General features: G+C 33.2%; 2 protein-coding genes across 3 annotated transcripts in view; one reads left to right on the top strand and one right to left on the bottom strand.

Moving 5' to 3' along the window:
• Positions 1–611: 611 nt before the first annotated feature.
• On the bottom strand, positions 612–16323 carry LOC144980010 (uncharacterized). 2 transcript variants are annotated; one of them, XM_078927448.1, is made up of 11 exons: positions 15829–16323; positions 14869–15030; positions 13333–13511; positions 12073–12103; positions 10941–11027; positions 9597–9720; positions 7961–7991; positions 7145–7253; positions 6515–6685; positions 5142–5207; positions 612–2584 (listed from the first exon to the last, which is right to left on the bottom strand). In XM_078927448.1, the coding sequence occupies exons 2-11, from the start codon at positions 15026–15028 to the stop codon at positions 2364–2366; spliced, it is 1179 nt and encodes a 392-aa protein (XP_078783574.1). In that variant the 5' UTR covers positions 15029–15030; positions 15829–16323; the 3' UTR covers positions 612–2363. The 2 variants fall into 2 exon arrangements, with proteins under 2 accessions (XP_078783574.1, XP_078783581.1); XM_078927455.1 differs by having other exon boundaries at positions 1430–2584; positions 15835–15937.
• LOC144980002 (tetratricopeptide repeat protein 8-like) overlaps positions 16318–26044 on the top strand; it is a 51114-nt gene continuing 41387 nt past the window's right edge. Inside the window, exons 1-8 of the mRNA XM_078927440.1 lie at positions 16318–16542; positions 20337–20518; positions 21466–21625; positions 22401–22535; positions 22778–22863; positions 23864–24062; positions 24732–24871; positions 25135–25309. Coding sequence (XP_078783566.1) covers positions 16441–16542; positions 20337–20518; positions 21466–21625; positions 22401–22535; positions 22778–22863; positions 23864–24062; positions 24732–24871; positions 25135–25309 — 1179 coding nt within the window. The 5' untranslated portion in view covers positions 16318–16440. The remainder of the gene's footprint in view (positions 16543–20336; positions 20519–21465; positions 21626–22400; positions 22536–22777; positions 22864–23863; positions 24063–24731; positions 24872–25134; positions 25310–26044) is intronic.

The following is a 26044-nucleotide window of genomic DNA, read 5'->3' as shown; positions in this document are numbered from 1 at the left end:
ATTCAGAGATGAAATGTGACTCAAAGCAATGGAGAACCTGTAAACCCCCCCCCCCCCCTCAAAAAAAAAGGCGAAGATGAGCCAATCTGTAATAAAGGTCATGCTCACTGGTTTTTTTTGGTAAATGGAAGGCATTATTATGTAAGGATATCTTCCAAAGAACAAAAGAATGAATGAAAAACACGACTTACAACTCTTGAATAGACTTGAATCAAATACAAAACATCCAGGAAAGCTTTGAACTGGAGTTGTGCTTTTCCAGGACGATGCGCCGTCTTATCATGCGATAGTGTTGACAGCAACAGCAGACGACTGGTAGTAATCTTACCTCATTCTTCCTACTCACTCAATTAGGCCCCTTCAGAATTTTTTTATGTTCCTTACATTAAAGAAAGACCACAAAGGAAAGCTCTTTGGAGATGAAAATGAAGTTTTAAGAGCTTCCGAAGATTGGTTTAAGGTCAAATCCAAAACTTTAGTGGGCGACTATATCGAAAAATAAAATCAATGTGCAAAATTTCATGAAAAGCAAAGCATTACTTCATAATCTGGGCAATTCTATTTGATCAACCCTCTTAAGTATACACACACATATAATATATATATATAATATATAATATATATATATGGCTGAGGGCAATTGGCTTCAATCACGTAGATGCTCAACAATTTCTTTGGAGCATGAATATTTATTATTCTCACCTCATATGCTTTTTCCTCATACAACGCTGTTATAAAGATGGATTCTTCAGGGAGGTATGCTGTTAAGTTGTGTCCTGCCTGACATATAATATATATTGACATGCTGAAAGGTGAAGAATGAGGTGAGAATAATCTAATAATTCGGCTCCTTTAAATAATTGTGCGTAATCTCTCACAAAATATATATTAGCACATTTCCACAGATTGACCATGCTTAATTTACATCACAATTCTTCATTATTTCCCCAGCATTTCCATTTTATATAGTATAATTCACCTGTCAGGCATCCATTAGTACTAGCACTAACACTCTTATAGAATGCATCCCTTCATATAGCCAGATAATCTTTCATTCACATCTGAGTGGAATGAGGTAATGTGTGAAAAGTGCATTACTCAAAGACAAAATGCCAGGGTCAAAATGTTGCAAGCATTGTCAATCATCTAGTCACTAGCACACTCAACAACGCTTAACTTCATTACAAGATGATGCCACAATAATGAAGAAATCAGGACGGGCCATTGAGAAAGTCATTGATTCACTTACATGCAAAGCATTATGTTGCAACTTTTGACACTGTGATCATTTCTGTATTGCATCTAAAAATATTTTTAAAATTAATTCGCTAGTATATTATATTATATTAATTGGGGGTAGGTCAAGTGGTTTAAGATTGCACTGTGACCCATAAGATCCCTGGTTTGAGCCCTGCTTCAGACACTTTCATTTTTTTTTCCTTCGGCAAGATTATTAACACCCAATTTGCTCGCTTTGGACAACATGGGTGATTCCACTATATTATAATTATTATTGATAATCTATATTCCTTCCTGGAATTTCTAAGCGACAGTATCAAGTGATTCCGTGGTGGAAGGCCTAATTATTATTTTTTTATGTACTAATTTGCAAAGTGAGAAATATAATGAGTAATGCTAAAATAGGGAAACGTACAAAATATTCATTGACAATAATTCATATGCCATTTTAATGATTATGACTATTGAAGAGAGTTTTTTGTTTTTAATGCAATCAATTGAATATAAGATACTGTTTTCAATCAATTCAAATAAATTTTAAAATATATTTGATCAGCTTAAAATAAGATAATATTATCGACTTAAGAATCCATTTAAAAAAAACTCTATTAAAAAATCTATGATTCTATAAGCATTGAGATGAGGCAGCAAATGAGAAAAATCAAACCCTATTATGCAACAATAACATGTTCAACAATATACCGTTTAATCCTTATTAATTATTAAGCACTCTTCCCTTCCCCCTTCCCGCCCCAATTCTCAATCCATCTATTTTTTTTAAAATGCAAATTAAAATAAGGCAAGCACTTCCATCTCTTTAACTGCCCTGATCAGACTGACAAACTTGCTCTCCTTATCTGTCAAGTGTTGCTGACAACTATTAATCATAGCACTATAAACTCGGTGACAGAGCATTAGCATTATCTATTGATACTCTTTTTTCACTGTGACCCCATATAGGTAAAGAGCATAGGCTCGAGTCAGTTTATATTCCATATTTCCTTCAATGTTACTAAAACAAATGAACATACTCATCTGACTCAATTCTCTAAGCACACGGTGTGCGCAATGGGGATAACACAGTAAACAAAACTTCAACTTGATCTAATATTTCCAGAGAGATATTATCTAGAATATTCCATTTTGGGGGAAGATGAGCTTGTTGTTGAGGTAAGGCGGTTTACGTAATATCGAATTGTCATTATCCAAGACCTTAACTTGGACTCCAAAGCTGGACAGGACCGTCCTTTGTCTATAGAGCAGTACAACCACACACCAAGGGCAATCAGGATGAGGAAGCAGACTGCAAGGAGGAGCAGGGTGACTGTCAAGGACACAAGTTCCTCTGGAAATGTATGATGAATAACATCTACATGTAAACAGTGATGACAACTATCAAACCCTAAGTTATGGGTATAAGTATAAGTGTGTAATGTACTGATATGTGTATGAGAAAGAAACGTCACATATTTTATTGTTTCCTGTGTAAGAATTTCAAACCTATCATGAATTACAATCTGTAGATAACACTAGGGATGTCCTTTGCCAAGAATTTAAAATGCCTGAGATTTTCGCGACAGCTTCTCTTTATCAAATAAAATTACCCTTACATCATAAAAAAATGATAGATATCCATGAAGCTCCCCCATATCTATTGCCTTTAAACAACTATTAATTTATTCTTTCTAAAAATGTAAAAAGCATACAAGGATTCAAGTCTCTAACCAAAAGAAATGCTTTATACAAATAGCTGGAACAGAAGTGGGAGTAGAAAAATGAATTCATAAGCACCCCAATCACATCTACTTGTTAGGCAACAGTGACATTAGGGAGGAAAATTGTGGATCCCCCCCCCCCCCCTTCCCCCTACTTCCAACCACCAATGGAGAAAACCACAATACATACAAGGCTACACAAATAACAGCATTTAGCACAGATCATTGACCCAAACACTGAATGGTAGAAATGATGATGAAAACCAAAATAGTCCTCTCTATTATTAAAATGAAATGTACAAATGACGAATCCAAAAGAAAAAAATAAAAAACGTGACAATTAACCTCAAAAAACTTTAATAACACAATGCAGATCCAAACATAAGGGGTTTTTGAGTACATTACAGTGGCCAGAGATAAATCATCAGTGTTTCATTTAATTTTTAAAAAAATCATTTTTCATGTATTCCTTTGCACAATTTTGTTAAAGCCATTTCTTTTCCACTAAAAGTATATTCCTTCACTCTCGATTTAATAATAGAGTTTCTTACTTGTAAAAAAAATTATATTCAGCATCTATTTAACAATTTTATCTGGTATTTTATCATAAAAGTAATGAGTGCATTAATTTGAAGCAAATTTGATATACATCTTGATTTAAATGGTCTAAATAGCGATAATGTCTGTATCCATTTAATTTCAGCTGCTGTAGAGTCCAAGAATAGTTTTGATATTTTTTTTTTAATTGTGGTGTGTTGTGTGTGTGTGGGGGGGGGGGGGTGTATGTGTGTGTGTGTTTATGACGTCAAAACCTTGGAACCTGTACAATTAAAACACAATCCATGAAGGACACGAAATCAATTATAATGAAAAAAAAAATAAAAACTGGCCTATTTTTGCACTGACCTACATTTTATTACTGTACCAATTTTGACCTTTGATGGCTCAAAAGATCTATCTCTGTTGGACTTAATTTCCCTGAGTGTAATTATTAAACTAATCAAGCACCTGTGCATTGTGATTTGTAACTACCCACTCCATGTTTATAATGTTTTCAAATTAATTCAACCATGGAGAAAGTTTGCCCGATCACTTTGCTCATTGATGGCTAAAAGTATTATCTTGATATTTAGTATTTCCATGATCGTATAATGATTAAAATAAATAAGCTCTTGTGCATAACAAGCTTTTATTTATTGCAAATTTTGCAGTTTCCCCTCTAGTATTTACAAAAACCAGAAAACAAACAAAAAATAAATAACAAGAAAGCAACAACAAAAAACCCAACAAAACCCACTGCCCATTTATTTCCTGTCACACTATAATTTCAACTGAATTTAAATTTGAAATATTTACAAACTGTAAAAAAAACAAAACAAAAATATGATGAAAGAGTTTGAAATTATCAATCTTCAAATCAACAACTTAAATCATATCGAATTCACCCTTTAAAATTAATAGAGCCAGAATCCCATAACCATCACAAATATAACGAAACACAATATGAGCATGTTCTGAAACGATTCTGAAAAACAAATTGATCTTAGTTCAAACTGAAAAATATTTATGCATGTAGTCTTAAAAATGCATCACTTTAAATCTTATTCCAATGTGGTAGAGATCACATCAAGCTGACTAGAGTGACATCAAAAATGTATTTGCTATCGGAAATTCAGATCCCATAACAATAATGATTTAACAATGTGACAATTTTGCCCAATAGTTTTAATTCTTGGTTGTTCTGCTCCTGGACAATCTTCAATATGGTATGTGCCTGCATAAAAGACGCACCTTTTTGACCCAAAAAAAAATGTGTGGTGAGTGAAGTCATCCTGTATCTAATCTGTAGGCTACATAAAAAAAAGTGGCAAATCTAGTTTTACGTTATGTAAGGAGCAACTAAATAATCCCCCATTGCAATATATGACAGTGCTCAGCGTATTAAAAAGATAGAGCATATTTTACACATGATTCTTTTTTCTTTTTTTTCTTTTTTTAAAATTAAGAATCAACCAATAAAGCATATGGTAGCAATATAGGGGGTTTGTCTTTTCTCTTAAAAATACACCAACAATTAAATACAATGGCCTTCACATAAGTTTCAATTGTTTTTTAATCTCTCATATGAAATATTTATCACTCAAACAATATGTCATGTCATAGGAATTTTTTAAAACAACAACATACCTCTTCTTTTTTGTCGTATAGAATCGTCAACAGACTTGTGAAACCTGACTTGTTTTTTCTCTTTGTCTGTTAAAGTAAGATAAAACAAAATATTCCAAATTAGATTAAGAGCACTTATCAAAATTAATATAACTACAGTCGTCAAAAGTATCCCAAATTGAATATCCAATCCAATCCAAAATAGTTGCAGCTTCATGTGATGAATATTGAAGCAACTGGGTGTGGTGGGGTGGCATTGACGTACTATCTATTTATTGGTTTTAAACTGGTCACGTTTTATAGAACTATAGAATATTTCCGGGTAATTGGTTGCTCCGACATTTTCAGGGATGCTGTTCCATGCGCCAATAGTACTGGGGATTGATTCTGGAATATGGCAGTGCATTCTCTTTTCTTCTGTGGTTTTTTAATGTTAATAGGGTTAGTGGTGGTTCCCTGTCAGCCCTTGAACAAAATATTCAGCTTTTGCATCTTTCTCCTTTCAATAAGATGGGTCCAGTTTAAATGCTCCATCATGTCTTTTTCACTTTGTTTTCGGTTGAAGTCATTACAGATAAATTGACAGGCCTTTTTTTGTATTATTTTACCTAAAGAAGAGTAATGGTCGTCGTTAGGCCGGCACCTTATAAAAAAATGAATGTATTTGACCTTACCCTAATAGCAGATTTCTTTTAGCCAACTCTGTTTAGCCGTACCATATTTCAGCATTTTTTTTTTTGTATTTTCCACTATAAATGCACGTATTGTTATGGTCTGTTTGCACTGCAGTATGGACTCCTTGCAATTTATTACGGTATGGCTGGACTACTGGTGGTCAGCAAATTACGTTTATTACAGTCTGACCGATCTGAGTCTTGGATGTATTATATCTACAAAGTCATTTTCTTTTCAACATTTGACGAAGTAACATCTTCATGGAACTATTTACAAACGAAATGTGCTCATTATAATGATGCACATTAGTGATGATTCAATTGAAAAGTAAAAGATAAAAAAGTACAGAAACGTTTGCTTTAAAAATGTTATCAGGACTGTGTCGAAAGGTCGTTGTGTGATGTTTGCCACAAACATACTCCCAATGATAAGCTTTTTTTTGAAAAATTAAAGAAAAATAATAGTTCTATTAGTGAATTGCATCTATCTATTCTGGGTGATTGATTTTGTTCTTGTAAAGAAGACATAATTTATAGGCAATTTGCTATTTCATTCTTTTAGACTATTTTTTTTGTTCTGCCTTTTTTTTTTTTTAAATGAGACTAGTTGAATGGCGTGTTGACCAAACAAAGTCTAGGTATACAGGCATGCATATCTGAAGCTATTTCACAGCTAGTAGTTTTGCTTTATCACAATGACAAGTAAAAAAAATAAATTACCTGTGTCAGGAGTTGCAGGCTTGTCAGAATTCTGACCTGCACCTGGTCTCTGTCTTAGGATTGATATCGGCTCCTCCGATTCATGGTGTGTCTCGATCACCTCTGGAACTGGCTGGATGTCCTCCGTGACATTATTTCCCTCCAAGAATTCCGCTAAGGCAGTCATAGAATCTGAACAATTTTTTTTAAAAAGGAATGACGTGACTGAAATGTATTTCAATGCACCTTGAACTTGGCAATCACATAAAAATTGACCATGATGAAATAGAAGTTATAAGCAATTGTGAGTGAACAAAAAAAAAAAAAAAAGAGGAGGGATGGGATTGCATTTCAAGCCTGGTAAAAAAAATAAGGTGCTTCAATTTAAAAAAAAGACAAATCAAAATCAGAAGTTAAAAAATGTATAGAATACTTTTCTACTCCATGAATTCTGCTGTGCCTGACCATTCAATGCTAGCATCACTTGTTAATTTATTTAGATGATGAAAATTTTGACCCAAATTTTATAATATTGTAATGATTAGGAGTCACTTCATTTCATCCTATGTCAAAATGTTTCAGTCCCATAAAAAAATATCGTGATCATTCTTTTTCGGTTTATATATTCATATAGTCTTTCTAATTATTTACCGGAATATTGCTCCTTTCCAACCTCTGCATAGAGGGAAGCAAACAAGTCCAATGTCTCTCCCGTTTTCACATGATTGCTTCCATAAATTTGCTGCCTAATCTTGGCACACTGAAATTTATAAAAACAATTTCCTTTAAAACTGCATGCTTTAACTTCAAACAATCATATCTTTTCACATTTACATCAGAATAAATTCCGTTACACTGAATCTTAAGTTCAGATTCATATCATGTTAAATATAATAAAATAAACTGTGCCTTAGGGGAATTCATATTAACATAATGAGACCTTACATTCTCCACCTCCCCCCCCCCCCCCCCGACAACTTTGATACCAAAAACATTCAAAACATTCCCAAATGAAAGGAAAGGGCAAGGGGTTAATTGTGGCATATAACTTTAAAGCAATCATTGAGCTCTGTATGCTAATACACATTGCAGGGAAGAGTACAGGAGGGAAAATGAGCCTTTTTATGAATATCTTTGACTGAGAATAATCAGTATCTTATATTTTACATTTGAAAAACGAATTTCTCTATGGATTAACACAGTTTATGAATTTATTCATTCAATTAAATAAAAGAGATAGATAAATAGAAACGTGGCTTAGTATTAGTTTTTTTTTGTAATTTTTTTTTTTTTTTTTTGTAATTATAATTCCCACGGTAGACAGCAGTTTGAAGTAGAAAAAAAAACCGAACAAAAACAAAACCAAAAACAAACGAATTGAGTACACTGGCCTTATACATGGGAATGTTCAAACAAATGTACATACTTACTGCTGCTGGCAAATAATAGAAGTATAAAGTAACTAACCTTTCCGGCATACTCCAAAGCTAATTGTGGCCTATAATGGATAAAATAAAATGTCATTCATCAAACATAGTATTTTCAATTATAATTTAATAGAAGAAATTGAGGGAGTGGGGGGGGGGGGGGGGGGGGGGGGGGGGGGGGGGGAACCAATATTGTAAATGAGATACAGGGCAATGAATACATGAAACTTATTTCAATAAAAGGGCCATCTTGATAAATGGTACAAATCCTGGATATGAGAATAAATTGAATAAATGACCCTAACAATACACATTTCAAGGTTGAAAAGCTTTAGTTTAATGCCTTATTTGTCAGATGTTAGGTTATTTAGAGAACCTCAAAACTATTTTCAAGTCCTTTTGCAACAGGAGAATAAAATATAAGACTATTCAAATCCAAGATAATGAAGCAAATTATTTTACCTTTAAGGCCAAAAATGTTTGATACCGAGGTAGGTAACTCAACTACACACTTCCCCAACAATAATCGGAAGACGACTTGTCAGTACTTTAAATTTCAGGTTCAGATTCCATAGGATCCCAGTTGTAGTTGTACCATTTATCTTCACCTTTTCATTAAAAACTTGTCCTTCAGAATACGACCCGTGGAGCTTGTTTGTTTTGTTTTCAAGGGTTTTACGGCGCTTGCAACACATTAAGTCATATCAGCGCCAGTGAAAAGGAAGAAAATGGGATAGTAAACAGTTCTAGAATTACTAAGAAAAGGTAAGACAAAGGGGAATTGATTCAAATAGGAAACATGTAGATTTCAAGAGCACACTATCAAAGTACTTAGTTTGAGATCACCTAAATGTCTCACCCAGACAATAGCACTAGATCCCACCAAGAGAAATACACTCAAATGTTTACAAAATCATATGTTTAAAATTTTAAAAAATAACAGTACATAACTGAGAGATGATTTACAAGGAAAAAAATATCTTCCAAAACTATATCTATACATTCGACTGTTTCCCTCCAAGCCAAGGACTCCTGCCAGGGTCAGCACAAAACTAAGTAATCTCATTCCAAGACAAAGACAGAAAGCATGTTGGAACACAGATACAGGGGGATAGAAGACACAGTATTTGCCTCCCTGCCCAGTACGGGAGACCCATGGACCTCGAGTTTATCCCAGTTATTGTAGCACACAATGGATACAAACAATTGCTTACTACCATTTTGATAAGATGAAAATCTACTGCAAAGTAAGTTAAGCCAGATCTTAGAGACTTCTACCCAATCATTGGTGGTTGGATAAAGAATGCCAAAAAATTGAAACAATCTATGCAAATTTTGATTCCCAAATATGGTTAAAGGAATACAATAAGCAAACAGAAGACACTGACCTAAAATTTCATTTTAGGAAATTTTCAAGACCTCTATCTATTCCAAGCCTAAAAACTCAATGAAAGATAAAAAGAAGTTAATCAAATTTTGAAAAAAAAAAAATCACTTTTTAAAAATAAATCACTTTGCACTTCAAAATAATCAAAAACAGCAAATTAGACACAACCTGAGTGTGTTTGTATGATCATAAATCATGTAAAAATGACTGTATTGTATAATTGAGCTAAATTAAAATATATCTTACTGAACATACATGAATAATACAAAATTATCAAAATATTACTAACTGCTCTTTGTCTAAACAGAGTTTAGCAAGCTGTTCATATTCCTCTGCTCTCAATGCTTCTATATTTAAGTCATTAAGATCTTGGGGGATTGAGCCATCGACGTTCAAACTGCCTGTTACTTCCTCTGTCGAAAAGATAATAAAATTCACCTAAGGTAAAATATAACTCAAAAGCAATTATCTAAAGTGTACACGTTACAAATACATTTAATTCTGAAACAAATTGATCATCATTTAAAATAGAAATAAACTGAAAGTCAGTCACAGATCTAAACAATTTTAATGAGGAAAAGTACATGATAATGTAATTCAGTTCCAGAAACAAGTCGTGTATTATTTGATAAGATAAACATTATTGCTAATACTGCTGAGCATGAGTTATTGCAATTTTATAATTAATTGGTATATGAGTTGGTTCTTATAATGTGGATGAATCTTATTTTTGCCTGGTATCCATTTATAACCTTAAAGTGTGATTGATTGATAATTTATTGGAATATAGGTTTGTTCTTGTTATGTGGATGAATTTTGTTTTGCATGATACTCATTTATATACTTAAATTAGGATTGATGGTTACTTTTTTTTTTTTTCCTGAAAAATGATTTGCGTTTGTTTACATAATATTATGGTGTCCACATGGTCAAGTAAGGATTATTTATTTATATATTAACTTATTTATCAATTTATTTTTTATGTTTATTTATTTATTATATTCATATACTTATCTATTTAATTATTTTTGGTAGTTACCTTTGGTTAATTACTGATTCTACCTGTATTGATTGGAAATTCCATGTAAATGTAAATGTATATTTCATATTGGTAATTGCCTAAAACTGAACCTTTGAATTGAATTGAATATGATGGACAAACATTTTCTAACAGTGTTTATCAGAAAATTCAAAATTGTGACCCCAGCATTATGTTGGGATTTGGAAAATGGAGAAAATCGGTTTTAAAGTGGAAATGGAAAAATATTATCAAATTTCAGTTTTTGGTGGTTCCAGAAACTACAATCATTTTCCTAAATAAAAATCATCATAATTCAAAAAACATATTGACCATAAGTTATATAATTTCCAAGTTAAAAATGCGTCCCTCAGTGACACTTTCAAGACAAGGGTTAAATTTCCTTCAGATAGCTATCCTCTCTGAGGCTTAATAATACTGAGTCGCTTCATCCACCAATAGCATATAAAATATCACAGCAAAGGGGTGTCTTTATCTATCTCAACTAATACATAGCCAATTAGACAGATTAGTGCTTTACCCAATACTGAAGGTTTTAACTTAAAAAATAAAGAAAAGACAAATACCCAATACAAACAAAAAACAAAAGCAAACCTATCCTCCTCTGTATTTCTTGTGTTTCTACGAGGGCTGTCTCATAAAAGAGTTTTTCTGCTTGAGCAAAATGAATAGCATTCCCATCTTTTTTTTTAAGTTAAAGAAACAATAAAAAATCAGTAACAAATAGGGGTAATGATTTTGTTTGTTATATAGCTCTGTCCTTGAGATATGGAACCACAGCATGACAAACCGAGACGATTGGATTTAGGACTGAGAAAGACGAGTGGTAATTTGAGCGGTTGAGTGATGAATTATTGGACGAGGGCACGACAACATAATATAGAGGTTAGAGTGACATGATCTCTAGTTTCTATGTTATAATAAATAATAGCATGGATATCAGCAAAGAGTCATGTGTTATCAACAGTGTTTTTAAAATGGCCTCTTTAGTATTTATTGTAACTATATGGACGTATCTTTAATGTTGTTAAAAATATAAAAAGGTATAAAAGCCAAATATCTCATGGTACGGAATTCCACCTTGAGACGGAATATTTACAGGTCTGCATTTCCTGGATGTGTTTTGCAAACGCTCCAGTTTCAGTCTATTCACGAGTTGTGAGTCATATTCCCTATTCGATGTTCTGTTCTTTGGAAGATAGTCAAACTTAATTATATATTTCATGTCCCAAGGAACAGTGCACATAGCTGCTTATCTTTGCCTTTTGGGGACTGGTTCTTCACAGGTTGTCCATTGCTTCAAGTAGCATTTTATCTCTAGATCATATTGATAGAGCCATGTTACCAATCTGTTTAAAATAAAAGTCCTTTTTCACAAACGCTATGAGAATTGTCTTTCCTCTTTCATTTGCTCTAGCCTCCTTTTGACAAAGCTGCATTTCTGGTTCATGTGCTTTGGTGCGCACAAAAAAAAAAAGTAAGTGCCAGAAGTTTCCAATTTTTTTTCATGTATCTTCTGAGAAATTGATCATGCTTTACTAAAAAATTCACGAGAATCCAACTATTCCTTTATAGTTAAAGCAATTTATATTTGTTCAAGTTCAACCCTCTTGTTTCTAAAAGAAAGGTTCACAAAGTCTAGATTCCGTCCTAACATCTCACAACTGATTCATCCCCCCCCCCCCCCCCCCCTCCTTTGCCCCGGGTTCAATGTTTAAAAGGATACATTCCCCTTTATATCTGTATATGTCTGCAATCTGTGGAATAAACAAAAAAAAAGTATAACATTTAGAAAAAAAAATAGTATTGATTTAAATATAAATATTTTACTTAAAACAAACAGAAAATAATTGAATATTTAACCATCATTCTTACGTCTCATTTTTTATTTGTTTTTAAAAGATGTGAGACATAATGTGAAAATTTGATCTAACAAATCAAGATAAAGTTTACTGAACTCAATGAGCATTTTAAATAGCAGAAATGCCAACTTAAAATTTGCTCACAGGAATTTCAGTCATCAATCAGAGGAATTCAATGACGAAACAGGAATGTTCGCATACAAAATCTTACCCACCTAGGACTATACAGTATGAAACACATGTCAAATACCATCTCAAATCCTCTTTTTTCAAATTAAGCTAAAACTTCAAAAACTGAATTGTCATGCAAAGTGTCAAAATGAAATGAATAGTAGTGATGAGGGTAATGAAACAATGTTGCGGTGGTAGTAATGATGAGGACGTGGTGGTGGTTATAGTAAGGGTGGTAATGATGATGATATGGTAATGGAGTTTGTAGTGGTGGTGAAATGATAATAAAATGAGGTGGTAGTTGTGGAAATGCTAGTAGAGATGTGTTGATGGTGGCTGTAGTAGTGATGGTGATGATGCGGTGGTGGTTGCCATAGATGCTGTAGTGATAATGATGATGAAGATGATGATGTTTGGAGGAGTGGTAGCAGTGAAGATGATGCTGTAATGACACTCTGGAAGTCGTGGCGAGGGCATCTCTGAAACAGAGATTCCCTACAGTGGAAATGCATTGATCTGACATTGTGCCATCATCTTAAGCTTCTTTCATTTTCAGTTTCTTTCTCAATATTTTTCGTTTAATTTGATCATTAGAGGTTTAAAAGCTATATTTTATCTTCATCTTTATCAATTGAAGTATATTAGGTGTTGGCAGAAATTTCCTCCACAGCGGGGTTGATGTGATGTGGTGACCTAAACCCCCATTTAAAAAAAAAGAAAATGACACCTAAAACAAAATATAAAGATTCCCCATCACTTCTGCCACCTGATCTGAACCCCTTGTAAAGTGCTTTCAGCACGTTTAATGGATATTGTGCTATATAAAAGCTCAATTTTTTTTAATTTTAAAAAAAAGGTACCAAAGTCTCAAGTATGTCTGGTCTAACAAAGAATGAAACAAAAAATATTTTTTTCAGAGAGAGTTAAAACTCAATGAAAAAGTCAAAACTCACATTATTAAGGCACTCTGGCAAAAGAACAAATCGTGTTTTGTTTTTAAGTCCCTTTAAGCATGAAAGATAGCACTTGAGTGCCAAATCTCTCTTGCCTTCCTTTTCAAAATCAAGACCCTTTTGAAATAGATCATTCCTTTGTGACACTGTATAGTTTGATGTGTCTCCAATGATAAGTTCTGGAAAAAATAAATGAAATTAAAATGAAAATAAAAAAAGGGAATATCACTTCTCCAATTCATTTCAATAGTATTATCAAAACGAAATTCAAAAACAAACAAGTAGTAGATATCTTCTAATTCATTTTATATTTAAATAATGCTTCAAAGTCAAAATCATAGTCTAAACTTTGATATTATTCTTCATTTAATCAAGTACATTGTGATCACACAAATCAATGACCATCTCTCTCTCTCTCTCTCTCTCTCTCTCTCTCTCTCTCTCTCTCTCTCTCTCTCTCTCTCTCTCTCTCTCTCTCTCTCTCTCTCTCTCTCTCTCTCTCATCTCTCTTCTCTCTCTCTCTCTTCTCCTCTCTCTCTCTCTCTCTCTCTCTCTCTCTCATCTCTCTCTCTCTCTCTCTTCTCTCTCTCTCTCTCTCTCTCTCTCTCTCTCTCTCTCTCCCTCTCTCTCTCTCTCTCTCTCTCTCTCTCTCTCTCCTCTCTCTCTCTCTCTCTCTCTCTCTCTCTCTCTCTCTCTCTCTCTCTCTCTCTCTCTCTCTCTCTCTCTCTCTCTCTCTCTCTCTCCTCTCTCTCTCTCTCTCCTCTCTCTCTCTCTCTCTCTCTCTCTCTCTCTCTCTCTCTCTCTCTCTCTCTCTCTCCTCTCTCTCTCTCTCTCTCTCTCTCTCTCTCTCTCTTCCTCTCTCTCTCTCTCTCTCTCTCTCCTCTCTCTCTCTCTCTCTCTCTCTCTCTCTCTCTCTCTCTCTCTCTCTCTCTCTCTCTCTCTCTCTCTCTCTCTCTCTCCTCTCTCTCTCTCTCTCTCTCTCTCCTCTCTCTCTCTCTCTCTCTCTCTCTCTCTCTCTCCTCTCTCTCTCTTCTCTCTCTCTCCTCTCTCTCTCTCTTCCCCCCCCCCCCCATCTGGCAATGTCGGATTGAAATAACGAATTGTAACATTCAAAATAGGCAATTTATAGTAATACATTTTGTTCCCATGCAGAAATGTCAGATTATCAATATTGTGATGAATTTTGCATCCTTTTGCCTTATCTTTGTATTGAAAAGAAACAAAAGTTGCCTTCATTCTCCAAGTGGCGTTCAATGTGTTTCGTGTATGAACTTTGATTTTGTCTTCTTATTATAACAGAGTCAAAGGTGACGCTTATTCCACCTCATTATAATTAAAATGATGAAATTACCAAAACCACCTATATTTACCTCATTCACATTCTTTGTAAAATACTCTACACAAAATTTTCAAAAACACAAAAATCTTGAACAAATTTAAATAGGCCCAGTCCCAACGTGTTCAAGATTTCCATGCTGCACTGTAAATAAATAAATAAACAAACAAATAAGTAAACAATAATATAATAACACAAACCCTCATTATCATTGCAATCATCCTCAATCTCATATTCTTTTGGATCTAACTCTCCTGGTGGTTTCTTGATAGACCTCCCATCAGCTGAATGTCTTGTATTTTTTTCCAATGATGAACTTGTTGATTCAACTTCCTGACTGGTATTTGACTCAGTGGTCATTTCTGGTGGTTTGAAAGTAACAATAACAATATCAGAAATTATTTAATACAAATGGTTAGGGTATTGATAACAATTGATATATTTACTTTACGAATTAGAAGTTGCTAAAACCAGAGAAAGAGATAGATAGATAGATAGATAGATAGATAGATAGATAGATAGATAGATAGATAGATAGATATATAGATAGATAGATAGATAGATAGATAGAAATCCCCTTAGAACTGGACATTATAATTTTAAAAAGTTTTCCCCCTCCCCTTTTAAATCATTATTAAAAAAAAAAAAAGAATACTGGGGATGTAGGAGCTTTCGGAAAGCCTCCCGATATATATATATATATATATATATATATATATATATATATATATATATATATATATATATAATATATATGACAATTTGCATTCTATATTAGCTCTAACTCTAACCATCATTATCAAGCACTTTCGTACCTACGAGTACCCACCAACACTCATAAATATATATATATATATATATATATATATATATATATATATATATATATATATATAAGAGAGAGAGAGAGAGAGAGAGAGAGAGAGAGAAAGAAAAAGAGAGATGGAGATAGAGTTTAGAGAAGGGGGGGGGGGTGGAAGAGGAGAGGGAGAGAGATGAGAGTCGAGGCCGAGGAGAAAAAAAAAAAAGAGAATTTTATTCTGATATTCGACAGTTAGGGTTAGTAGTGAAGTGGATTATGATGGAAAGTCTCTCTAATTCAGCATTGGAATTATGAAATTAACTGTTGTAATTGTAACAGCAACAATCCTATGCCTTACTTTCACCTTGGCTGTGACGGATGAATTTTTGTCAGGTCTGTCTAAGTCTAGACTCTAGTCAGTAAGGAAATGAAAGCTATGTATGAGTTTAAAAGTACGCGATATATTCCAGATGAAGGAAAATATGACTGGAAAATAAAACATAATATGTGTTGCAATTAAATTCTAAGATTCGTTAATATCTCTCCATTTAAATGTGTGAAGATCTCAGTAAATGTAAAGAAACTTTGTGCCAAGCTTGGGTCCGTGTTTTCTGTTTATTTACATAGGTCGATGTTGAAGGCAAGGGTAAAATTAGGAATGTGTACTTTGTAAATATAAGAGAACAATAATAGAATATTTAGGGGTTTTTTAAACAATAATTTGAGCTTTTATCTATATCAATATTTGAAACGAACTGTAATTGTAATTTAATTTTTAATTTATACATGATAATTTACTTGCACGATTATAATAGAAAATAGTCAGTATTTGTTCTGCTTATTCTTTGTAGTCAATATTTTATATAAACTGTGAGGAAATTGTAATCGAAGTTGGGTTGCGTTGCATTCTATCAATCTCATTCCTAGATATTGCTTGATCAGAATACAGTTTTGCATTCTAATTGAAGAAATGGATCCATTGTACCTTTCATACAGCTACTTTAGGCGTAGAAAATACAAAGAATGCGTTGAATTATGCACAAGGATTCTTGAAAAGAATCCTTATGACCAGGTTGGTGCATTATCATTCATAATTAGCTGTCATTATTCCCAGACGCCTGTCTGGGGATAATAAAAATTTGTTATCCCCAGACAGGTGTCTGGGGATAACCAATTTTTGTTATCCCCAGACACCTGTCTGAGGATACTATCCCCAGACGCATGTAGCAAGTGGGCAGAAAGAATTTATGCAAAATGCCAAACTAGGCGTGAAAAATACCAAATATTCTGGAAAAAATACAAGTGGTTGTGTCCCAAAACATTAATATATCAAGTGATATTTAACACAAGATGAAAGTAAATAGTGATCAAATGTCAAATCCAGCTCTTTTTAAAAAAATATTTTAAAGCAAATGGATCAATGAAATTTCTTTTGTTACTTTGATCTGAAAACGTCAAACTGGCAATTCGACTTTTTATTTTCAACCAGGAAGAAAGTTGTTAATCATCAAATCTGTTCATAGTCCACCAACCATTTAAATTTTCATTACCAACCTACCTGTTAACTTTATTGATCATCTCTTGTTTCTATAATTTGCTCATTCTGGCCACAATTTTGGGGACGACCGGGAATAATTTTTATGTCGCGGACGAATTCCTAGGCCATGGTGTTGTTCGCCCCAAAGCCCAAAACCCACACCTGTTATTTTCCTGTCTGCTTCGCACAAGACAATACAATTTAGTATCACACGTCCACAAAACTAGATCCAACAACATATTTTTATTCGAATCAGAGATGAAAATAACTACCAAAACAAGGAAGCAAAAATGGTGGAAATATGTTTAGCTCATATATGAATTTAAAATATTCCGATAGCGGTATGGATAGGCAGCTCAGTGTGGAAGGCCAGCTTTCATTTTACTCCTTTTAGCTGCAGAGATTCGACCCAGTCGCGACCCGCCCCCCCCCCCCCCCCCCCCCCACTCACTTTTCTTTCTTTCTTCCCAATTGATATTCATTGTTTTCACTTTTGTTCCGAGTTCCGAGCAAGAGGTTTTTTTTAATCAGTTGAATTTTTTATTTCTCCGATAATATTATTTCATTATTTAATTTGCTCTAGATCTATTTTTGTTTTTTTTTTTTGTTTTGTTTTGGTCAATGATAATAATAATAATAATAATAATAATAATAATAATAATAATTGTAATATTTGTTATTATTATTACTATTACCATCATAATCATTATTATATTATTATCAATAATAGTATTATTTTTATTATTAATACTCTTATTATCATACTATTACTATTATTATTATTATTATTATTATTATTATTATTATTATTATTATTATTATTGTTATTGTTATTATTATTATTATTATTATTATTATTATTATTATTATTATTATTATTATTATTATTGTTAACACTATTCCCTGCTCCGAGGGAAATCTCTCTTTTTCTTTTTTTTTATATTTTGACCTAAACCTTAGAGTTTTTTGTTTGCTAAACCTTTATGCAAATGTTCCGTTTCTGAGCATGAATTTCTTAAATTGTTTTTACATTTAAAACAATTATTGTTTTTATTTTTAAAACAATTATTGTTTTTTTTCTCCTCTATCTGACCATTTGGTCGCTCTCTGAATATTTCTGTTTGTTTGCTTTTTAATTATTTATTCTTTTTAGACACTATTTGAGATCGGAGTGGGGACGAATATTTTTGCTAGAAACTAGAAAAAAACAAGAGAGAGAGAGAGAGAGAGAGAGAGAGAGAGAGAAAGAGAGAGAGAGAGAGAGAGTTTATAATAAAAAAAAAGAGGTGGGGGGAGGATGGATGGGACATTTATCCCTTTCAACGTTCTGTAAAAAGAAGACGGAATTTAAAAAAAAAAAAAAAAAAGTGACGTCAGGATTCGAACCCACAACGTCGATTATGGTCAAACTTCCAGGGCAGACGACTAAACCATTCGGCCATGACACCCACTTCGAAGTCGACGCATATTGTGTATATGTAGTAACCACTGATTTTAATGTTGGTTAATGTTATGTTTTTATAGATATTTTATTAACTTTCCTTATTTCTATGTGCATCTGGAAACATTCCATATTCTGGAATGTGGATAATTGTTTAAAAGAGCGGAGTTTCAAATATGCGTCTGGGGATAATAAAAATTTGTTATCCCCAGACAGGTGTCTGGGGATAACAAATTTTTATTATCCCCAGACAGGTGTCTGGGGATAATCACAGCATTCATAATTACAGCGTATCCAATGTAAACAAAGTGACAAAAATACGACCAAGTCAAGTAAAAGACCTAAATATGGGGAGTTGGGGGATGATTTGCACCAGTTTTCAGCATCATTTACCGAAGTGCATGGCAACAAATTTCAATACCATATATAGCCAAGTAATTCCATACAGGCGTCATCTGGAGTTAAAATTAAGGTTTTATTCACCAAATAAAGAGACCGGACTGAAGAATTAAATAAATAGATACCTTTTGCTTTTTATTTCATGGCGAGCAATTCAGTAAATTTACTAATTGCCATTGAAGTGGTGCCTGCCTGCATATGGAATTTCATCCCTTTCTATTTAATTTCTAACATTTATCCAATTTCGAGAATACAAAAACGTTTGCAATGACCATGGACATATGAAATAGAAGTGAAGTTAATGAAATTATATCAATTAAACTAAAATAAAATTCCAGTGCTCTGTACTTTGCTTTCATGTTTTATAGAGGCTTTGTGATTGTTGTATCTTATTTTGAACGCATTTTGAATTTGGGGGTCTGTGCTGCCGATATCTTGTGCTGTAGTATTGTCAGTGGTTATGGCGTCTTTGTAGACGATAGCACTTGTCTGGCAATTTCTGGTGCGTGATTAAGAGATCCACTAATTCGCACACCTCAGCGCCGTTGTATGCACCCATGGTGACGTCAAATTGATCTTTTTTCTTGTTCCAGACTTCTCTGTTAAGTGTTAAGGAAGAGGAGTGACCGCCTTGCATGTTTGATTTTGTTTATAGTATTACGACTGTTTTGTTTTTTTTGTTTTGTTTTTTTTTCAACCTGGCTGGAATATCTTGTTCTTAATAATAATAATAATAATAATAATAATAATAATAATAATAATAATAATAAATGTACATATATATAGCGCTTATGCCGAAGCTCTGAGTTTGATTTTTTTGGGTTTTTTTTTGTATTTAATGTTTTGATCGGATCCAGGCTATTCTTTCATCGTTTTCAGTTGAGATATCTTTCATAAATATTTTGTTGAGTATTAGAATTGCATTTTCAAGATGTAAAATGTCAATATTAGATAAATGCATTCAAGCCGTCTTCCTGCAATGACCATTGTAGTCGGCAAGATTGATCTCCCCAATCACATTAAATCATTGCTTGCCTGCTTAAGTGTGAAATTGTCTCACTATCATTATCATCAAATGAATTGGTATGTCAGTTGCGTTTATACATTACAATGGTAATGACAACATTACAGTGGTTTGAAAGGTATACAATCCCACCAATCATTGCTTCATCATCTTTCAACTGTTCATCTTACTATCTGTCTTTATGTCTGCATTGTATAAGTCCACAGGACTGTGTTGTAGATAAGATACATGTTCTTGTCCATGTTGGATAAGGGTCTGCCATACACAGGACAGAAATAAAAATATATAAAAGATCATCAGATCCGACACTGTCAATTAATACAATTATCCGTATATTATGGTTCTGCCATAACAAATTGGACTGTGTAGTGCTTTACTGAATTATATCATAGTAAATTTCAACTGATCTCTTTAGGTCACTACCTTCTGTTTTCATGCTTTATAATGTATTCCGTTCTTTCTCAGGCTGCTTGGCACTTGAAGACAAGAGCTCTAACAGGTCAAGTATATGTTGATGAAGTCGAAGTTGATGAGGAAGGCATTGCTGAGATATTGATGGATGATAATGTCATAGCCAATATAGCAAGACCAGGGACGTCACTCAGAAAGCCAGGTACAGCACAGAGTGGACCAAGTCAAGGTGTCAGGTATGAACTGACTTCAATATAAATCATTACTGTAACATTTAAAAAATATAATTGTACATAGTCAAATGACAATGTGTCTGGTCAGTCACCAGATGGGTGTCTGCTGTTGAAAACTCACAATATTTTCTGGTCTTGGTATTGTATCCTTTGGTAAAGAACGTTACCAATATTATTCTTTTATTGATTCATTGTAAGCATGGCAGACCCAAAAATGGCACCTGACAGGCAATTTGTGCCATATGAAATGGAAGCATTTGGCCTCCATCGGAAACATGTAATAGTAAAGCATGTTATTGTTATATTTTTGGAAAACTTTGGTGTAATCTTGTCCCATATTTTCCTTGATAACGTCGTCTTGTTTTTGTAAAAATAGCAATTAAATGCCCTTTTGTTTGAAAGCTTACAAGCAAGATAATCTGCAAGGGAAAAAAATGCAGACTATTAATGGAAATATACTTATGTGATGTTCACCTCTCTAATTTGACATAAACCAAAGGATTCTTAAACTATTGCTTTTGGAAATTTGAATCTGCTCTCAATCTGGGTACAACAGTGGAAGTACCACATTGGGAATGAGTTTGAACCTTCAAGCACAAGATACAGTCCAGCCTGTGTAAGACGGGACCGAATAGGCAAGGGTAAACAATTTCGTCACAGACAGGTTTCAGTCTTACACATGCTTTCTTTTTTTTGTTCACAAAGAGTCATAAAATGCACAGTTACACGGTTATATATCCATGCCCACAAACTGGGTTTGATGATGCACCGCTAACAATAAATATGTATAAGTATCCTATTTCTTGATATTGCACATAAAAAAATATGTTTTTATGCAATTCTTTGTTTGCATCTTTGTTTGTTGGTTGGTTTGTCTTTGTTTTGTTGCTACTGTTTTGTAACATTGTGTATATAACTAATGAATTCAACATTGTATTGGTCCTCATCAGACCCACAACTCAAGGAGGGCGTCCGTTGTCAGGGTTTGTACGTCCTGGCACTCAATCAGGTAGACCTGGAACAATGGAACAAGCAATCAGGACTCCACGCACAGCCCACACTGCAAGACCTGTGACAAGTGCATCTGGAAGATTTGTCAGATTAGGAACTGTGAGTAAAAATATTTTTCAGGTGTCTGGGGTAATATTTGCCAGTCTTGGATAACTTGAGATTTTCATTGAAAGCTTATGCTACATTCAAATGAGATTTTACAGTTTCCTGTAATTAGATGTTATATCAACTTGACAGTGTTCCTTGTCTGTATCTTTGTACATTTACCAGTAACTAGCATTAATATGACAATCCCCTTTGGGTGGGTTGATTAAAATTTTTGCTTAAACTCCTATACTGTTCTTACACAAAAAAAAAACAAATAAAAAAAAAAAAACTCCTTCTAGTTTGTTGAGTGAGTTTGTGCTATGCAGATATCCAAACCATCCTACAGTATTATTATAATTAAAAAATAAGAATTGTTGTCTGGGTTAAGCAAAAAAAACAAAACAACAAAAACAAATTAAAAAATCTTTAGTGGGCTTTAAGAAATTACGAGGAGGTGTATTACTTTTTTATCGAATTGTCATAATTTAAATACTGGAAAATGTAGATACATTGACTAATGACTTAAATAAAATATGTATATCAAGTACACAATTACAAATAATCAGTGCAATTTGAAAACGTTGAAAGGATGTGAAAATTGAAGTTTGATATTTTATTGAAATGTGTTTAAAATTTCTAGATAAAAACGTAGCTATAAATCATTTCTTTTTTCTTTTCCTTTTTTTTTTTGGACAATTATACTCAGTTCATCTAAGTCAGTGGTATTTTATATTTTAGAAAATAATAAACACAGGATATTTAATGGTTTAATTAACTCTTTCCCCAGGCCTCAATGCTGTCAACCCCAGATGGTCCATTCATTAACATTGGAAGACTGAATTTTGCCAAATATGCTGCTCGTTCAAACTTAGCCAAGGGTTTATTTGAATACATTTTCCATCATGAAAATGATGTTAGGAATGTAAGTTGTTATTATCTGTAGGATATGTATTTAAAAGAAATTTTTGTAAATATCCCCAATCTTTAACATCAGACTTCCCATTTTTAAAAATCTTGTTTTTGTTTTGTATTAGCTGTGATGTCACGTATCATACGTTCAAGTTTTTCAATTATATTGTAGTAGTCATAATCAGAATAACATTTTTTTTGGTATAATAATAAAACCTTAATTATAATTTTTTGCCTATTTCTTTGTTCCTTTAGGCTCTGGAGCTGGCTGCCTTGGCAACGGAGGCCAGTAAATTCTCAGACTGGTGGTGGAAAGTTGCTTTAGCCAAATGCTACTACAGGTAAAAGGATTATTTCTTTTAACATAAAATATAAAAAATATTGAATTGATCTGTAATTAGCTCTATTCGTGACTGGTTTTGCACTGGAATTGGAAAACAACGATTGTTGATTCATCAGTGGCTTAACTATGCTTAACAGCCATCATCAAGTTCAAATGCTGACACTAAAATAATTGATGACTTATCATTTTTATTTATAACAGTAGAAAACTGGCAACAGGGTGTTATGTTAGTATTTCCTTATATTTCATTTTGAAAGAATTTTGTATTTTTATATTGATGTACAACTGTAAGCAGCAAATCGTTTCTAGCAGAATTTATAAATCACAAGATGTTTTTTTAGTTATTGTGAAGCATCTCTCTTTTTGTTTACCTGAAATTTTGCAGCTTAAGTATAATAATAGATAAGAAAAGAAAAGCTTCAAAAGAAGATAAATCTATTTTTAACAGTAGTAAAGTAATACATTGCCAGGTAATGCACTTATATTTTGTCGAAAAGCAAGATGTGTGGCTTTTTGCATCAGATCCGTACCTTTTAAAATTCCATTTTCGATACCTTGCTTTGTACAGTGTGGGTCAATGACCCATGGCGGATGTCAATGCCATAGTATTCAGTCAGTTGATCAACATCATCTCCTTATTACCCCCCTACCCACCCACCCTTTTCTTCTTCCACACAAAAGTTGCAGAACACCTTTGGTGTATTATCAAAACTAATACATGTTGGAGTAGGATTAATATGTGTGTTTTGTAAGCCTCGTGTTGAAGTCGCCTACAATATTGGCATAGTTTACAATACAACATCAGTTGTCAAAGCATTCCATGGCCATTACTACATCTATCTGGTCAAGAGAAGCAATTGAATATATTACTATGTGTAATTTATATGACATGTGTTGTTGTAAGGATTATGACAGTGAATAATGTTGTAGCTGAGCGCCTTTAATAATGAAGGAAATTTCTTTTTTTTTAAATATCCTCTTCAACTCTTTATCGACAGATTGGGAATGTATCGTGAAGCTGAAAAACAATTACGATCAGCACTGAAGGCTGATGAGGTCATCGATGCCTATCTCCATTTAGCTAAAGTCTATGTTCGTCTCGACCAGCCTCTAGCAGCAGTGGAAGTTTATAAGCAAGCTTTGGTCCAGTTCCCTGGAGAAACCACACTACTCACTGGCATTGCCAGAATACACGAGGTAATCCATTAATATTAAGAATAGTTATTCTAAGTTGTATAGAAGTTAAGAGAAGAAATGTCACTATATTTTTGTGATACTATTCCATTCTTCAATATGGTCAATGTAATTGATTTATTTTTCCTTTTGATTGTTTGATTTCGATAAAGATTTGAAATTTTGAAATCTAGAATGTAGAAACTGGCAATAACTTATGTTAATACCCTGTTTATCAAAAGGGCTATGTAGATTAACGTTATAAGAGGTTAAATGATTGGTGCTCATTTCTTTAAAGCAAAAAAAAAAAAAATCGAAATGGTGGATTAAATCTGGGCAGTTTAAGAGTATGCAAGTCAGAATTGTCAAGTATTTTTGCATTTTCATAAAATATCTATAATAATGTTATTTCTTTTTCAATTAGGGAGACTGAAAAATTCTGAATCTTAATAAACAGAGACTCCGTGAGTCAGATGTAATCAAGATCAATTTATCAGACTGTATTCGGACCCCATAATCTTTCTCTTTTATCAATTTGTGATAAAAACAAAGTCGTATTGAAATGGTTGGGCCATAATACACATGCAGTGTTTTATATTGCTCCCCGTTCAATATATTTAATTTCAGATTCCAACAAATATAATATGACAAATTCATACACTTGCTCTTATCCTTTTTCATTTTTCACAACAGGGTATTGACAAGATGGATGAAGCTGTCAAATTTTACAAGAATGTTCTGAAATATGATAACATGCATGTCGAAGCTATTGCTTGCATTGCAACCAACCACTTCTATTCCGATCAGCCAGAATTTGCACTCAGGTTTTACAGGTCAGACTTTGGTTCTTTTCTTTTTTTTAACATGCCTGCAGTAGATTTGGCAATTTATACTTTGCAGTGATAACATTTTCAAATTTATATGTGATGCAGTTTTTGATCGGCCATGCATGTGGGAAAGTGTTTTATGTTTGCTAAAAGATCTTACTCATGAGCCTTTCTCTCATGTCAGATCCTGACCTATAATAGAGTTTGAATAAGTAAATAAAGTAAATGCAGCTGATTTTCTTTTCTTTTCTTCCATTTATTATAAACAGGCGGCTTTTACAAATGGGTGTCTATAATGCTGAACTCTTCAACAACTTAGGACTTTGTTGCTTTTATGCTCAGCAATATGACATGACTTTAACCTGTTTTGAGAGAGCTTTATCTTTATCGGATGATGAAATGGTGTTGGGAGATGTATGGTTTAACATAGGCCATGTTGCATTGGTAAGTAAATAAGATAATGAACTTCAACACTTATTTGTTATAAATCCTCCTTTTGAAAAAATAAACTTTTATACTTGGTAAAAAAAAAACAGGTTGTCCATGTCTACAAGCCCTGTACCCTTCTAGAGTTAATTTGATTAATTACACTCATTAAGAAACCGTACACAATATCAATTATGGTGATGTGTGTGCAATGTTTAGAGCCTGACATGGAGTTGTCTTTGGTATTGTCATAACAGAGGAGCAAACGAATTGTGAAGTCGGGATGGAATTAAATAACTTTTCTAAGATACCCCCCCCCCCCCCCCCCTCACAAATTTGCAGTGTGAATTGAAGTTTAAATAAAAACGAGATTTTAAAGCTGATATGACTATCTTATATTACTGATTCCATTACTGCCATTAAAAATTAGACCAGTTATAATTTTACCGAAAACATTTTAAAGAGTAAAGATAAATCAATTGACAAATAGATAAATAATATTTACATGGATGGACTAATAAAAGAATAAATTAATAGATGTTTTTAAAAAATAATAAAACTAAGCAAAAGTTTATTAGATTCCAAGGGAGAGTAAATGTTTTGTACTGGTGTATTTCTTATTTATAGAGTTAAGCACCTTGTTCTGTATTTCTGTTTCGTGGTAAACCGTTTTGTTAAAAGGAAATTTCGATAATGATAGGAAACGACTTGGAATGATTCACATACCTTTTGCTATCTAGCAAAGTGCCCTTA

The sequence above is a fragment of the Berghia stephanieae genome, chromosome 1 (assembly GCF_034508935.2).
Source record: "Berghia stephanieae isolate SIO BIC M18660-M18661 chromosome 1, UCSD_Bste_1.3, whole genome shotgun sequence".
Lineage (NCBI taxonomy): Eukaryota > Metazoa > Mollusca > Gastropoda > Nudibranchia > Aeolidiidae > Berghia > Berghia stephanieae.
The sequence above is the reverse complement of the archived record's forward strand: the minus strand, read 5'-3'. Positions and strand labels throughout refer to the sequence as shown.

Excerpts from the sequence above, each read along its gene's own strand:
- LOC144980010 (XM_078927448.1), bottom strand. The coding sequence starts at position 15,028 with ATGACCACTGAGTCAAATACCAGTCAGGAAGTTGAATCAACAAGTTCA. Across the intron at positions 7,992-9,596 it reads CTCTGTTTAGACAAAGAGCA|GCCACAATTAGCTTTGGAGT; the intron begins GTTAGTAATATT and ends TATCCATTATAG. Across the intron at positions 2,585-5,141 it reads TATACGACAAAAAAGAAGAG|AGGAACTTGTGTCCTTGACA; the intron begins GTATGTTGTTGT and ends ATACATTTCCAG.